At 43.9% G+C, this 17,167-nt stretch overlaps 1 protein-coding gene across 1 annotated transcript; it reads left to right on the top strand.

The window, feature by feature from the left end:
* Positions 1 to 9,304: 9,304 nt before the first annotated feature.
* On the top strand, positions 9,305 to 16,619 carry LOC120832259 (keratin, type I cytoskeletal 18). The gene is made up of 10 exons (XM_040198419.2): positions 9,305 to 9,442; positions 10,781 to 11,055; positions 11,185 to 11,310; positions 11,784 to 11,866; positions 12,097 to 12,253; positions 13,374 to 13,538; positions 13,641 to 13,766; positions 14,326 to 14,543; positions 14,941 to 14,969; positions 16,044 to 16,619. Exons 2-10 carry the CDS (start codon positions 10,792 to 10,794, stop codon positions 16,157 to 16,159), a joined length of 1,284 nt encoding a protein of 427 aa, XP_040054353.1. The 5' UTR covers positions 9,305 to 9,442; positions 10,781 to 10,791; the 3' UTR covers positions 16,160 to 16,619.
* The last annotated feature ends 548 nt before the right edge of the window (positions 16,620 to 17,167 follow it).

The following is a 17,167-nucleotide window of genomic DNA, read 5'->3' as shown; positions in this document are numbered from 1 at the left end:
CTGTGTGCGGCCCGCCGTGTTAACAGGGCGGACCTGTTAGAGGAGCGAGGACCACCCCAAACGCCGCTTTCCTCCATAAAACTAAACCAGATGTGTAATGAAGCCCGTGCATGCGTGAGGAAGGTGTGTGCATGTGTGAGCGTAATCATTCTCACCCGTGCTGATGCACACCCCCCCCCCCCCCCAGGTTAATGGAGCAACCTCCCGTGATACCCTATTAGGTTTGACCGAGTTTCTGCCCTTCTCCATGTGCCCCCCCCCCAACCCCACCCCACCTTTTGGCCCCTCCCTGTAACAATTCCAATAACCACCTATCTCTGTCTTTTTTTTTTTTTTGTCCTGTCCAACAATTTGTTTTTCTACTTGCAGCGTTTTGGGATCGTTTCCCCCTCAGGGCTTACATGCCGAATTCATTTTCATATTCCCTTTCCATAATTCCCCTTTCTCACAAAATCCTCCTCCTTAACTGACAGCTCTCCACCCCTGCTTCACCTCCTGTGCACCACCCCCTACCCTCCCCTCATCCTCATCCCTACCTTACAGCTGTTGTTTTGGATTAGTCAAATAGCTCCTGTCAGATCCAGTGATCCCTCTCCTCTGCCACCCACAGAGCAGCACTCCACTCACCCGCGCTCTCTGTCTCCACCTCTGCGTCTCCCCTGTGCACGTGCACACAAGCCATATTGACGTCTTTGACAGGTGCGTGTCAAGGTGTCTCTGTGGGCGGGGCCGGGAGGTCCCCGTGGTCTCGGAGATCTCCACGGGCTTTGTTTCTTTTCAGGTCCAAGAAGGCGCGACGGTGCTGGCAAGCCGCTCGCACCTCTCAGCCAAAAGAAGAAAAAAAAAGAGGTTGTTGTTCTAAATCAGACAAGGAGGGCCATAAGTTTCAGTACCCTGGAATTCACTGTACCTTTCAACTGCTCCTCTCTTCCCCTTCTTCTTCGTCTTCTTCTTTTTCTTCTGGGGTCTCAAGGAGTCTTTATTATTTTTGGTAAATTCTGACAGCTGCAGGTCCGGTCATCCATGCTGGGCGAGACAGACTGACACTGAAAAGGGTTTTGACACGATGATGGCAAAGGTAATAGTGTTATTTCAGTCATTTGGAGAAAGGGAGTTTCTGTGTGTTTTGCCTCCTGTGTGTGTGTGTGTGTGTGTGTGTGTGTGTGTGTGTGAGTGACAGAAGAGAGAGTCCAGTTGCAGTAGCACAGCAAAGATATGCATCGAAGCCGAATTGGCAGAGGTGTTACGTATGATAACAACAATAAGGCATAACGAATCAATGATGCTGTTGCAGTGATTACAGTGTAGAGTTTCAAGGATACAGGATCGGGGTGTGGTGCAAAGACAGCAAAGGATCGGCCGTCACTGCTGTAAATGATCGGCAGAAATCTGTCTCCTTATGGCCACATAAGATCTAAATGATCTGCGGCACATTGGGGGATTTTTTTATGTTTTAGTTGGAAACAAGATCAAGCAAACAAACATGTACATAAACGTTCACAGTTAGTTTGTTAGCATGGTAGGAAAACGAAGATGAGGCTGAAGGAATACTAATAAACCAAAGCATCGGATAGATATCTTAATTATAGATGAATCAAGTGATTATAAATAGGAATCGTGTTTGCAAAACATGTGTCAATTTTAAGGTGGAGCTAAAGGAAAGAAGGGGCACAATAATTGAATGCTGAAATGACAAAAATAAAAGCTAGCCAGGCCCAAATACTTAAAACCGTCAATAATATTGTTTTAATTAGACTACTGTCTGCTTTGTTTCAGCCTTCACGTATAAATCACTGCGGCTGTCGGCGCATTCTGACCATATAAATAATGTATCAATCACACACAAACACTTCTACACACAGAGATTGATGTGGTGGCTTTAATCAGTTAAATAGCTCCTAGCTAATTAAAAGTATTTTTATACAGTTAGCAGACGTCATTATGAAGCCATCAGGGCTGATTGATGAGTGTGTGTGTGTTTGTGTGTGTGTGAGAGAGAGAAAGACATTAATGAGCTATGTAAGATATCAATTGACATCCAAGGTTTCCTTTTGAATGATCTTCAAAAAAATAAATATTCAACCACAAGAAGTTATTCAGGTTTTAAACAAAAAATGATTCTTTTCCTTAATACATGTTTAAATGCATGTGTAAGTACAGCCTCACCTCAGATTCAACAGCTGGTCAAACTCTGTGTCAGTAAAGATCTGAGCTTTTTGGGAAACAACATCGTGCCTCCTCCTCTTTTTCCTCTTCCTCTTCCTCTTCCTCTCGGCCTCGTCTCTCCATCCTGGTGTTTTCTCTCCACCTGCCCCCTCTTGCCCTGCGTACTCCTTCAGCTCAGGACAAGATCCCACCTCCTTCTCCACTCGCAGGCTTCCTCTGCAACACAATGGCAGGGCAAAGGAGCTGTGTGTGTGTGCAGAGAAGTGTGTGTGTGTTTATTTGCAAACGCACAAACGTGTGTGGGAGTAATATTAGTCATTAGCAGCATCTGCATGCATATTATTTCCTTTTGATTTCTGCACATGTTCGTAGGTTTTGTGCATTCAGTAATCGTGCGTGCCGCGTTTCAGATGATGTATATTATTGTCTGTTGGTGTAGATTTATGATGCAGGAAACAGCGACTATGTCACTGTAAAACAATAGAAGATTCACAGCACACACACGCACACGCTTTTGGCACTCACTTCTCCTGAAACCCCTTCGCTTCTGCCACCAGGAACTCCCTTCCTCCCTTCCCACACACACACACACACACACACACACACACACACACACACACACACTGTGAGCGATACATCCCCTGGGCTCACATGTTATCAAGATGGAGCTTTAACAGTTCTGCACTCTCTTTTAAAAAGCAGGTAAAGTAATGTGAAATAAAGCATATGGGACTGAATTAAAGTGAGAATTCCTGTACGTCCATATTTGAGCCCTCACATAATCTTGGCAAATTATGGCTCATACAGCCGCGATGTGTCCTCTTCTTCCCTGATAGACAATGTCATGTGCAGACACACGCTGCATGTCGGACTGGAAACAACCACGTTATTGTTGCAAAAGAAACGACCGTGGCCGGTTCTTCACGAGACAATAGCCTTGAGTGTCAGTGTTCACTTATAGAGGAATAATAAGCTTTCTTACATGTAACCCTGCCCCCCTTCCCCCCCCCTGTGTTTCGCCGACGGCCCTGTTGAGACGACCAGACATGTCCCAGTCCACCGTCCCCCCCCCCTGCGAAACGCAGACCCTGAGATAAAGGTGATATAAAATACAGGAGATTATGGTTGTTTCATTGAGCCTTTCCCCCTATTCTCTCTCACAATGCAGTAACAGCCAATCACCTGCATAACACAGCCTAAATACAGGCTTTAAGACTTGTTACACCACTACCCGCAGCCTTGTAATTGAAACTTTTCAATTCAGTTTTTTTTCTTCTTTTTTTTTTCAAATGCTTTGGCTGCCGAGGAGAGATTGGCAGCTCTGAGGGGCCGGCAGATGAAGCGGCTGGCGCGCTAATGAATAGAACGCTGATTGCAGGATCCCCAAGATGCAAATTACCGTGGCTGCCACCCCTGACGACCGGCAATTACCGGGCCGCCGTGGCGGACGCCTCGTGCATATTCATCGTACCCGCTGGGCATATTGATCAACAACTTACTTTGAGCAAGAGGCACTGAGATATATCACGTCACTCAGTCAGTGCGAAAAAATGTATATATTTTTCATTTTACTGTTGTTAAATGTGACACAGTAACATCCAGCAGGACGAGGCCTTTGACTGTTTATTTGAATCAAGGTTCAGGCTATTAGCTAACATGTCACATTCAAGAAGAAGTGACAAAACATGTCATTGATTTGAAAATATCTTTTACTTTTTACTTTTCTAATTAGCTGCACTCAAAGTTCACAGCCACGGATGTTGCCACTCGGCTTTGAGCTTTGTCTTGAATTGTGACAGACTTTTCTTCTCTTTCATTCACAGTGGACTGAGTCATTTAAAAAAAAAAAATCAAAATTCCCCTCAGACATGACCATTAAAGATTAGTTCAGTTTCATTTAGTTCTAACACGAGTCAAAGGGCTTTGTAAATTAGAATTATGTCATTAAACTAATTGCAGTTCATTACTCCGATGTAACAATGACAGGCTTTTTTCATGCTGTTAATAAGCATTGAACCCTCAGCACGCCGGTTTTAGTTTAATTTGTGTCTGTTTAACTCATATTTTGGGGACTGTACTTCTTAATGGAGTCATTCCTGAAAACACAAGAATTAAACACACACACACACACACACACACACCCAAACGCACACAAACGCACACACTCACACACTGCAGCGCATGCTTCAGAACATGGAATATGAATATGAAAGGGCTTCTTTCAACAACAACGGAAAAACAAGAGTGCTGCCAGCGGTTAATGGGACCAAATGAAGGAAAGATGAGCAACATCAGATTTTGAGCTCTCTCCCTCAAAACAAACATCCAATGATCACATTAGAGATGGATCACAGAGATGTGTCATTTTGACTTATGTGTTTTGTTTACTGCCCCAGCCTCTGTACGTTGAAAAAAAAAATATATAAAACAAAAGATTTGAGATTACAAAAAAGCATTTTTTTCTGGATGCTCTGTCTCATTTAATTGAGACCAAAAATAATGAATACAAGAAAATTGAGCATTCTTTTAACTTAAGTTGTCAACATTTATTAAAGGACGTGTGTAATTTAATGTAATTGAATGTAATTCACATGATCGTAGTCCCTGATCATCCAGTAAGATTGAGTATTTTTTAACAACAGTGTGAGTCTTAAATCTCCTGAAAATTTGGTGTGAGTCTTATATTAAGTCCAAGCCTAAAAAAAAGATAGACATCAGATAAAAAATATTGCGTTATCCTGATTGGTGCACAGAAACCTAACTTAAAACTTAAAAAAGTTAAAAACGCACAATATTGTTTCTACTTTGGCCAAAAGTTGTAGGTCCATGTAGGACCCCATCACTTGTAGAAAGAAGGGAAAAGGGCCTTTAAATTTAGATGCACTGCCACAGTTTCAGCTAACTATGAATAACCTCCGTCAGTTGATGTTGCACAAATGACCATTTCAAATGAATGAATCCACAAAAGCAGGTAGAAAAGGTGCTTTTGGGGGCGGCTGCTTTCAGTCGGTAATCCAGCTGTATATGGTGAGCTTGAAACTGGAGCCTCACAGGGTTTGTTGCTCCGGGGTGCAACCGGGCCCGACTCCAAACTGCTACAGCAGCCCAGCTGTCAACAGGACTAGAGCTTCACCACAAAACAGCTCCCAATGGCGCTGCCCCCACCACCCCCACCCCCTCTGTGCTGCTACTTCCCCTGGGCCGTGTACAGGATCAGAGCGTGCTGTTAGGGAAGTTTTCCTCTCATATAAAGATAAACACACACACACACACGTCTTTCCCTTTCAAACGTTTCACACACTCATCAGCTCTGCATATAGATCCATATCATAAATAATACCAACCCCTCTGATAACAATCTCCACACACATACTGAGCGGTCTGACGTGTTTCCGTCACACAAAAGCAACCTGCAGTCAGGCAGCGGGGGGATGGGGGGTTTGGACTCTAATGTAGGAAGAGGGGGGGGGGTGAAAGTATAGTTCAAGCAAAGGAAAATAAGAAAGAGCGAGTGCAGGTGCTGACCTGCTGAGCTGCTCACATATGTTGTTATCGGTGTGTAATTTCTTCGCTGCGGATTCTTATCTCCTTATCAGAGAACGGCTGGTGTGCTGACGTCCGCCCATCAAACGGGGACTCCGGGCCAAAACTGCATCAATCATGGTCTGCTTTGAGTTCCTAAAATTGCTGTAATACTGAATCTACTTCCAATTATTAGCCTCTATTTAAATTTCTGCTGGGAAACTGTGAGAAACAAAGTGGAGGACGAAACTGCAGAAATATTGGGGGGGGGGGGGCAGACTTTACTGCCTCAAAGAATCCAGCCAGAATTTCTGCAAATATACTTATGCAAAATGGAAAAGTTGACTGGAAGAAATGTACAAAATCCATCTTGTCCAACATGCGTCATTGAAGGCCTCAAAGCGGTCTGAAGAAGTCGGGTAGGTCAGCCAAAGGACAATCTTCATGATATGAAATCATTCTCTGTGGTCTGCCGTGATGAAATATGAATCATTGCAAGCTACACCTGTAGATCAAAGCCTGAAAATCCCAAAAGGGTTTATTAGCCAACAGCAGTCAATTGATAAAAATATCATTGACATTTTGGAGTCACGTTATTCGTTGAGTATCATTGATTTTTGCTGGCACGACACACCAAAAAAACTGCTGCATTATTTCCTGGGGATCTGCCGGCTATCTTTCAGACATATTTTCTGGACCCGCAGAACCTCTGATGAGGACAGTGATGCCGCAGACGAAGAGCGAATGCACAGTGGAAAGTCGCGTCGTGGACCGACTCTTTCTCAGCTGCTCGCTCATCTGTGGCTCAGTCTGTTTGTTTATCTCCGTCAGCCAGCCGACAGGAATGCGAGTGACTGCTGCCAGCAGCAGAAGTGTAGCAGGAAGCAATCGCTTATAGGAGCGAAGCGCCTGCTGAGAAGCGTCACTCATGTTCGTGGCCACGGCAGCAAAAGGATGTTGCACAGAATGATGCTGAAGCGATCTCAGGTTGTCAGGAAAAAAAAAAGAAAGCTTTCACATTCAAAGCTGGCTCTCACGTTTGCATTGGTGCTTTGTTATGATTCTGTTGTCTCAGCAACTTTCACTTCAATTTCCTCCCTGAACTAATAAAATTAAATCACAAGTGGATTTTTTTTTCAGTCGTGCCAATATTAAAGTGAATTTTCATCGTCCAAATAAAGCACATTATTTTGTCGCTGTGAAAGTAGTGAGCTGTCTTTGGTACCACAGTGTTGTCTCTGTCCACCTTGCTGGTGCTCGCGGTTTTACTGCTGCGGTCACATGATCGCTTGTGACAGGGGTTCCGAGGGGTCAAGTGGGGTCATGAGTAGTATCCTGACATCCTGCCAGTCTAATCACCTGTTTATTTCTTTAACAACCAAACTCTGCCCGGCTGAAGGAGGGAGAGCGAGAGGAGGGAAGAAGGAGAGAGTGAGAAAGTAACAGTAAGAGGAAAGGTTGATCATATTTGATCTCATCTTATATTTAGCCCAGTTAAGGTACCAAGTAGCCTTTTTGTTGTTGTAGTTTTACAAATCCCTTTATTTAAACGGAGCTCCACGGAGGTGCAATAGTAAGTGGATACGTTCTTACAAACGTGGCGTGTAGCCAGAAGGTCTAGTGGAGAGCAAATGTGTCCAAAATGTAACGTTGTTTTGGGAGAAATGTGTAAAGAATTCTAACAAGATTCATATGTAATCCTTGTTAAATTGTGCACCACAAAGAAAGCACTCTGGAGACAGATCTGTCCGAAGAGGAGCAAGAAGTGGGAGGAGCACGGCTTGTCCAGAGCCTCCACGTGAGTTCAGGTTTGGGCCTTTTAACCTGCAGCAGAACTCTGGATGTCTTATGGCAACAGTTGAGTAAAACTCCAGCGCTCCTTAAACACAACAATTAATTAATCCTTGCATCAGAGTGGCGTGTGATAACACGTGATATATATTTTCAATTGCCCACATCCATGTGTTGCATCCGAGTACATGGTAGCGAGTTTATCCTCATACAGTCCGAGTGATGAACATTCACATATCTGCATTCTCTACAATATTATGGAACTATATGGCACTTTTGGTGATCAAAACAGCCTTTTAAATTGATTGACAGGTTGTTGTTTTTTTCCTGATGGCAATGTCATGTGTAGAGATGTATCAATAATAGTTCCACCTTTAAATCTCTTACAACAGCGTCTGGGGATTATGCTGCGTAACAGGGTTATGATTTCCTGGAAAGATACATCAACGTTGAGCCTTTCAAATGTTCTTTTTTTTTAATGCCTTGACACAAGGCGAGCGTCATCTAGCCCCATTGTGGTCGTAGGCAAGCAAAAAACATTTGTTTTTCTTATTCGGGGCTCTTCCTTTGAAGCCAATTAGACGTTATTCAACAGTATTAAACGCTAAAGGCTTAAAATGAAATACAGATTTTTCATTTAAAGATGCATTTAATATACCAAGCATTTCTAGACAGGATACATCCATTCACTTAGTATGTCGGTAAGACACGACTGGAGCTAGCACAGCTTGTTACTGCCCTCTTCTGGGAAGAAGTGCCTCCTGCTTGGGGGTGAATTTGACTCGTATTGACTACTCTTCACCACCGAGTGGAGATATATCACAGAGTACTGACTAACCAATGCCGTGTGGTCCAAAAGGATATTTTTACTAAGGGCACCGGACACATTTTGCACCAAAATGAGCAATAATATGATGCATTTTTTTATCCATACGGAAATGAATAAATGTCCATCTATTTCCATCTTTTGTGCTTGATATCTTACACTCTATAGAATATTTATATTCATTATGCAGAATTTCAACTTGCAGAAAGTTAATATTTGTGGATGCAAATGGGGACATTTACATGCTGGGAAAAGAACAGTTCCTCCTCTTGTGTTTGGATTCTAAGAATGGAGTCACCCACACGTTCATATTATCAGACCTGCAGCTCTGTTCATATATGATAAGCTACAGTAACCGCAAAGTTTGAATAATAACGGCAAAGTGTGTTAGTTTTGTGTTTGTGTGCATGTGTGGGCGTATGTAGATTTAGGTGTGTGTTCGTACACATTGATTAAATAAACCAAAAGTTACTCCCAACTTCTCCAGTATTTCCTCCAGCTCAAATACATCTTTAAAGTCAAAACCTGCACTATTAACTAGTGCACATTTTTTCGTTTTTGTTTAAGGGGGTACAACGCTTTTATTCTTGTGTTTTGCATGTTAACTACAACGATTGCATATCATGTTTGTCACAAAGTGCTTGGGCGAGCATGCCGTCTTGTCAGAAACTTATTGAATTATTTATCCCAGGTAAGAGCATCAGGTTACAACGAGATGACTGACTGTAAGACAGGAGGAGAGCGCACAAGCACTAAAGGGCAGGTGATGATAATGAGACACATGAGAGCACAGAAGGAAGAAACTGCTTTTCAAAGTAAGCTGATGAGCAACTTACTCGAGGGAAATTTCCACGGTACATTACTGTTTTATTATTCCAAACATAATATTGTCTGACAGGGATCTTAAAGTAGACAAAAGGGGAAGAGTGTTGGACAAACACACGGACGGTTTTCGCAAAAGATTGCACACATGAACACCTTCAGGTGCTGCAAACACATGCACCTCCTGATCAGAGTTAGCCCCTCCCACATCCTGTACACCTGCATATAAGCTCACCTGTAGCATCTGCAGCACAGATCCTCCGGTGTTCCTCTGGACCCCACTTTTCCTCTATCTGAACCAGAACCAGAACCCGGGTGAGTAGGATGTTTTTATGCTGAATAAATTATTTATTAGAATGAGCGATTTAAATTGTTTTCAGCAAATCCACTTTTATTTAGAACAACTTTGCATGTATCTGACTTAAAATGATGCGTTCTAACTTTCAACGAAGTGAATCTTACTTTCTCAACAGTTGTCGACAAAACTATTTGTCGGCTAATCAAGAGATGATTTTTTTTCCAAAAATGAAAGTCGCATTTACCTGCACAACAAAGTGTTTCTTTGTGTCACCGGAATTCCTTCTGAATATTTTCCCAATCACTTTCCCAAGATCTATATTTCACCTGAACAAGGGCTGTCTGTCTCCTGCTGGGTCCTTTGTACTTTTGTGGGAACGGTGCCGCAGGGATCAAGTGACCGGGACGGAAAGGTTCCCCCTGACCGCTAATCCACAGAAACACACACTCAAACAAAGACTCACTGTTCATGTTTGACTTCCGTACAGTAACTAGTCACACTTGAAGGTCCGGGACGTAATCTAGACACCTGCTACCATCAGATTAGGTTAATGAGTAGGACGGAACAAACGTTTTCATTCAGTAACGCTCAGAACGTTTTTGTGAGACGTCGCTGTCATAATCTTTTCTACATTTAATCACGTCACCAATGGTCTTTATCTAGTTTCTGGAACCACATTTTATCTCCTCATTTTTTTTTCCTTCTGTTGAGTGAATCCATTAGTGTCTTGAATGTAAAATGCACCTTATTATCATAGTAATAGACAATATAAGAGCGCTTTTTTAGTGCGGTGAGAGGCTCTTCTTCGACCCAGGGTTGAGCTGTGCTCATTTCCATTTAGATTTTACAATGACTTGAGTTGCCTCCGTATTTGAATAGAGCCGAGATGGACAGACTGAAGAGGCTGTGACAATAATGAGTCAATGTCTTCCATGCAGATGGTTCAATTGAAGAGCCACTAGCCGGCCAAATGTACACTTGTGAAAAAAGACTCCTTTCATCATTTTTAGTGGTCTCAAATATGAGGCCCTAGTTGCATTGAGCTGCCGAACGCTGGAATAAAACTCATTTATTTAAGGGCCACAAAAGAGCTTTTCCACAGCGAGATCTCGTGTAGTTTAAATGACTGCAATAAATCTGGTGTTTTAAGTATTTTCCTTGTGACACGTGTAATTTGAACATCCATTCAGTGTCCATGCAGAGAGGTGAGCCCTTAGCAGCCGTGATGGATGCAAACTTGCATCCATCACTTGTACTTGTTCGCTTCTCTTCTCTTGCATTTCCTCCACTTTGACTTTTAAGAGTTCACCAACGCTTCCACGAGTTGGTCATTGTTGCATGTTCTTGCCCCACAGCGCCCTCCATCATGACCTCCAGCATGTCAGTGAGGAGCTTCTCCGTGAACCGCCAGCCCTCCTTTTCCAGTCGCTCTCTGATCGACACCGGCCGCGCCCGCTCCCGCGCCTCCGTGTCCTTCACTGCAACCAGCCCCCTGAGTCGGTCGGCCTCCATCGGCCAGGACCTCAACGGGCCAGCAGGCCTGCAGCTCAACGGCCTTCACGGCAACAGCATCAACGACAAGGAGGCCATGCAGAGCCTCAACAACCGTCTGGCCAGCTACCTGGACAAGGTGCGACACGCACCGAAACCAGCGCCGTTAAGCTGCTGGCCTGCAGCCGGATTGGGCCATGTGACGTGTCTCCCTCTGTCACAAAAACACTATGATCATTGGGGTGTCTCTTTCTTTGTCTTCCTCCAGGTGCGTTCACTAGAGCGCTCCAACGCAGACCTGGAGATGAAGATCAAGCAGCTGATGCTGGACCGCATTCCCAAAGGTCACGACCTCGATTCTATGATGGCCCAAGCTCATGCTGTTGAGCAAGAGGTGCGCATGAAGGGACGTGCAACCACAGCAGACATACAGTATGGAGGCCGGCATTCAGAGGGCCGGCCTGTGCAAGGTCACAATGACGACAATTGTTATTTTACATACTCAAAACATCAATGCAAATGTGGACATGTGCAGTAGTTGCAATCACTTAATCCATCAGAGGAAGAATTCGCCCTACCCATGATATTTGTGTTAACATGTTTGCAAACCGAGCCTGGACAGAGTTAATTATTATTTTTGCCTATTTGGAGGGAAAAACAGAAATGTAATGTGTTACCTTTGGGTGATGATTTACCCAAATGCTTTGTCTTCTGAAACATTGGTCCCCCCACTTCTACTGCCAGTATACCACATAAAACACACCAGTGTAACAAATGAAGCTTTAAAAGCCCATGCCGTCCGTGTGAAGTGTGGCTTTAATGAAATGATGTTAAAGTCTATCGTTTCTCTACCTCGACATTTGGCAGGTGAGGAAGAGGAACTTGGAAAATGCACGTCTCATGTTGGAGATTGACAATGCTAAACTGGCTGCCGATGACTTCAGAATCAAGTGAGTGATTAAGTACAAAGGTGGAAAACTGAAACGATCATATCATTTTGATTTACTCCGCTTTAATAATTTATTTGCCTTTTTTTACTATAGTATTTAGTCAGAGGGACTGAGATTCTTCAGTATTCTGTTTCATAAAAGTTATCGATGTCACTTCATGAGGCCTTCATGCAAAATAAATAAAGTATTACATTTTCCGCCGTGCTCTCTGTTTATCTGGACCTTGCCAGGTGGGAGACGGAGCTGGTGATGTGTCAGTCCGTGGAGCGCGACTGTGTCGCCCTGAAAAAGGCCAAGGCCGACCACGAGCAGATCATTGCCTCCCTGAGAGGGGATCTGGACAGCCTGAAGGAAGAGCTTTACTTCCTCAAGAAAAACCACGAGGAAGTGAGTCCGATCTAACTTTGTCTTCACTGGTTTTCTTATCTGCTTCTCACACATTTCTGTGGTGTCCGTAGAACACTTTAAACACGCCGCTTCATCACATTTACTTCTCCATTACTCGATATTGGCCTCATCTCGTTTTCATTTGGGGCCCCTCCCTTATTCTGCCGCTTGCCCTCACTAACAACTAGTTGTTTATCTGTGTGACCCAGTTGGATGGACTTATGAGGTCTTATTTAATGCCTAAGAGGACAGGGGGGGGGGGGAGCATTGTGGGGGGTGGTGCTCTGGTTACTATAGACAAAAGAAGCAGGTAGATCTGGTTTCCCCAACCTGCTATTTTGGCCCAATCAGCTGATTCCAGGAAACCGGACTCCTGTCCTCTATGGATGAATGAGAAGCTAAGATTAATTTACCCAGTGCCACCAAGAGAACAAGTCCTCTCAATGAAACGCAGTGACACACAACTGCATCAATCCAGCATATTTCACTAACTGAGACAGCATTATCAAGGCTTTGTTTAATCCTTTAATACATCATGCACATGTATCGGGCATGCGCATAAATTATTTCTACTCAATTCAACAGTTGTTTTTTTGTCTTATTTGACCACGCGTGAACGTTCACCTTGTCCAATGTGAGGAAAGTGGAATGTTGCTTTAGTCTGCGTTCCGCAATACACTCTGGCATCTCCTCTGTGTCAAAAACTGTAGACCCCCCCACACTTCCCCGCTTCCAAAGCAAGGAGACAACTTCTGTGCAGAAATGAAAGTACACATTTCAACTTAGTTCTCCAACAGAGGCCTGTTTGTTGGCTGTTTGTATGCGTTTGTGTGTGTCACAAAGAAACGAGAGTGACAGAGATCGGGTGGATCATGACTAGAGGTCAGTGTGTGTGAGCGGAGGAGCCAGGAGTAAGGTGAGCTCTGCCCCATCAACTATTGATGGAGAACATCTAAATTATGAAGAAGTCCTCCCCTCCTCCCCGCCACCCCGCTGTGAAGGATTCACAGTCTCTATATTCAAACAGACAACCATTAGGTTCTTTAACATTAGAAAATAAACACATGGACGCTATTATATAAGGATATAATTAAAAAGTCACCGTGTTTCCGCCCCGCAGGAACTGGAGCAGATGAAGTCTCGCATTGCCAGAGATGAGGTGAACGTCGAGGTGGACTCGGCCACTGGGCCCGAGCTGGGCACCGTTCTGTTTGACCTGCGTTCCCAGTACGAGGGGATCGTCAAGAAGAACAAGGACCAGACTGAGCAGTGGTACCGCAAGAAGGTGAGGGGAACAATTGCGCGGAGAAAAAACGACGGAGCGAGCGAAGGGAAACACACTTCTTGAACTGCCACACGCGTCCGTTCTTGTGACCTTCTCATCCAGCTGGAGACGGTGCAGAACAACGTGAAGGAGAGCAACGAGGCTCTGAGAGGAGCTCAGAGCGAGCTGGTTGAGAGGCAGCGCTTCCTGCAGAACCTGGAGGTGGAGCTGGAGAGTCTGCACAAACAGGTGAGCTGCTACGACCGAGAAGCGGGGGGGCCAAATGAACACACAGAATGAATGGATGAAGCAAATTGAAGGTTGATGTTTACAATTTAACAGAACAATATGCACAATGCAACACAACAATGGGCCTGATATAGTTGTTCTTTGGATTAACAATAATTGCATGTGCTGTTTCTGTTCAAAACCTAATGAAAAAAGCAGCAACCTCCATCCGACACCAACTGTGAAAGACTTAATGAAGACAGGACTCACAGTTAGTCTCCACACGCGTTTATTTTAACATGCCATCAACTTCTGAGAAAGATCACTTTGTTTCGGGCTCATCTAATCCGTATTGACAGTAAACATGTTCTCCCACGCTGGCAAGTCTTGCGAGACATCGTGGAGCAGTTGCTCAATGGTCTGGGGGTGAGTTTCGGCAGTGAGACGGGGGTAATCACGTCTGAGCAGCGATTTTGTTTTGGATGCCAAGGCCCTGCCGGTTGACAGGTATTTGTGGATAATGGTCTGGGAAGTCATTTTAGAATCGGCAGACACAGCGGCTTCATTTTTCTCTCTTCAGGTAGCGGCGCTGGAAGGCAACCTGGGCGAGACGGGCCACAAATACTCCTCCGAGATGGAGAGGCTGCAGGCCACCCTGAGTCAGCTGGAGGACGACCTCTCGCTGCTCCGGGTGGACATGCAGCGCACCAAGACCGACTACGAGCAGCTCCTCCGCATCAAGCAGAACCTGGAGATGGAGATCGCCACCTACAGGCGCCTGCTGGAGGGAGAGGAGACGTGAGTTCCACTCAGATCGATCAATCAATGCCGCTCTCGCCTCAGGCCGCAAGAGGCAGAAACCTGTTAGCTTAGCATAGCTATGCCCAATGCAAAGGAAACAGAAACCCCTGTGAAACAAGTCGCCTTCTGACTGCACCATGTAAATCTAGAAATCTTTCTAGCTTTAGAGATCCTGGTTGAGGGGTTTTGTAACATGTTACTTTCAGCAGGTCTAGCGGTCTTTATGCTAAGCTAACTGGCTGCTGGTACCAGTCTCATACAATTTTAAGTGTGGTGTCAAACAGCTTGAAAGATAAAAAGGACATTTCTTGAACTATTCATTCAAACCTGTATATGTGGGTTCCAGGTCAATTTAAAGATATACTTGTTAACTTGTTTCCTTTCTGCCCCTCAGAGTCAAGGAAGTTCCTCCTCCACCGAAAAGTGAGCATTTGGCTTTTAATATCTGACTGATGAAATAAAAATATAGCATAAAGATAGCAATGTATTTGCTGGTATCTCAGAGCAACAGAATGGCCTTCAAGCACAACATTGTACAGCATATTGACACATAGAGTACAAAGAGTGAAGCACTGCTCACTCACTTATTCTTATCGGGACATGACGCAAACAAAGAAAGCATGGAGTGACTAAAGCTTTAATGATGACGTAGATAAGTACAGCAAACTGTTCACATGTGTTTATTTTGTCATTTGAAAGTGAGGCTGACAGAAACTTATAAATTCACACACCCAATCGCATCAAAACAATGCAAACACAACAGTCCAGCTCCAATAGCAACCAAAGTGTGTGTGAAAACATTCATCCCAATGCTGTGCATATACGACATCGGCATGGACGCCTTCACACCCACCGTTGATTGAGACACAGAAATGACTTGGAAATGTGTCTTAATCCGACTGACTCCTGCTGCCGGATTAACAAACTGCGAGGCATTTTGAGTAAAAGCAGCCCAGAGGCAAAGACTGACGTCAGGGGGGTTTGATGGTTAGAGCCCTAATGTCTTATTTAGTTATTTCATACAAGTAGAAGTTCACTGAGCAACAGATCAAACCACATCAGGTGAATTGAACCAGCAGTGACTGAGGAGGTGATACTCGGGCACACGGTTGAACAAATTACAGAGGAAATGTGAGATTAAAATGTTTTACCACGTTTGAATTTTCCTCTCATTTCACTGCCTCTAATGTTTTGTCTCATCTCCTCCTCCCTCATACCACCTCATTGCATCTCATCCCTGCAAATCACATCGTATTTCCCTCTCTTTTCCGCTCATGTCATCAAACCTTTGTCTCCTCGTGATTTAATCATCTCTTTTCATCGCAGCTTACTTTCTCACAAGTGTAAGTCTGTCGTGCCCATTCAAACTAGTCCTTTCAATTCATTTAATCAAATCTCATTCCAGATCATCCCATTTGCTCTTTTTCTCATCTTCTGTCTCATTTCATTTCATCTCATCTCATCTCATTCGATCTCCTGTCGTCCGTGTCTGTGCAGAAGAGCCTGATGTTCGCACCAGGAAGATTGTGAAGGTGGTCACCCAGACGATGATCAACGGCAAAGTGGTGGACGAGTCCAGCGAGGTGGAGCAGATCGAGGAGACGAAGAAATAAACAGGGGAGACAGAGAGTGGCAGAAAGTGACACAGCCGGGGCTGTGCAGCATCCTTTATCCTTGTGACTGAGGAAAGGTGGTTTCTAATGGAGGATTTCTTGGGGAAGTTGCATGACCATTAATGTGCTTGTGCTTTCTCACAGTTGACTTATCTGTGATGCTTTGATCGATTGTTTTGTTCTACAGTTAACATGCAGTTTATGTTTAGCACCGCTGTAGCTATGCATGCTTATATCAATTTAGAATAGAGATGTCTATGTTTGTGAGTGAGAAATACTGACTAATCTTCATACTGTCTTACTAATAAAATGTTGTGTACTTAAACAAGATATTTATTACTTAGAATGGAAAAGTTGACTTATTTTAATGTAATGCAAACCTTTACTCAAGAATATTATTCAATTGTCTTTACCGTTTTTTTTTTGTTTGTACTCTGACTAAATAAAATATTTAATCCACTCCGTGTGTACACTTTTATTCATACTTACAATAAACACACCTTTAATTCTGAAATCAACCAACAGCAATATGCATTGTCTTCAGAGGACTGCATGAATGAAGATTCACGGAGCTCGATTCACAAGACAAGGCTTCACTTTTCTTGCATCTTATGGGGGCGGGGAGAGAACACAAGCCGCCTCCTGTCTCTCCTCTGTTGTCTCCACGCAGAGGTAATGACGACATGGTGCGTAGGACACACACGGATCATTGGATTAAGCAGTCTGGTGATGTTTCAATAACAAGCTCACCTCCTGAGTTCAGATGCTGCATTCAGGAACCATTTATATTGCTGCTCTCTGGTGTTCCATTCATGTTCACATGAACAATGTTATGATTACTTTAAGTAGTTATGATGGGTATTCAAGCTCATTTCTTTGTGCGCAATGTGGCTAGACTATCCTCTAGTGGCCACTTCTAAGATGAGCAATTAATACACAATTCATTCAGTAAAGGTAGTGACCGTAAACACTCCCTGTGTACCGGCCCATAACTCTTAGCTCTCCAGA

The sequence above is a fragment of the Gasterosteus aculeatus genome, chromosome 14 (assembly GCF_964276395.1).
Source record: "Gasterosteus aculeatus chromosome 14, fGasAcu3.hap1.1, whole genome shotgun sequence".
In the NCBI taxonomy this organism is placed as follows: Eukaryota; Metazoa; Chordata; class Actinopteri; order Perciformes; family Gasterosteidae; genus Gasterosteus; species Gasterosteus aculeatus.
This window is presented reverse-complemented; position numbering and strand designations above follow the sequence as displayed.

Bases quoted from the DNA above. Each gene is read 5' to 3' on its own strand.
- LOC120832259 (XM_040198419.2), top strand. From the start codon at position 10,792: ATGACCTCCAGCATGTCAGTGAGGAGCTTCTCCGTGAACCGCCAGCCC. The intron at 13,767-14,325 runs GTGAGCTGCTAC...TTCTCTCTTCAG, and splicing joins TGGAGAGTCTGCACAAACAG to GTAGCGGCGCTGGAAGGCAA. The intron at 14,544-14,940 runs GTGAGTTCCACT...TCTGCCCCTCAG, and splicing joins CTGCTGGAGGGAGAGGAGAC to AGTCAAGGAAGTTCCTCCTC.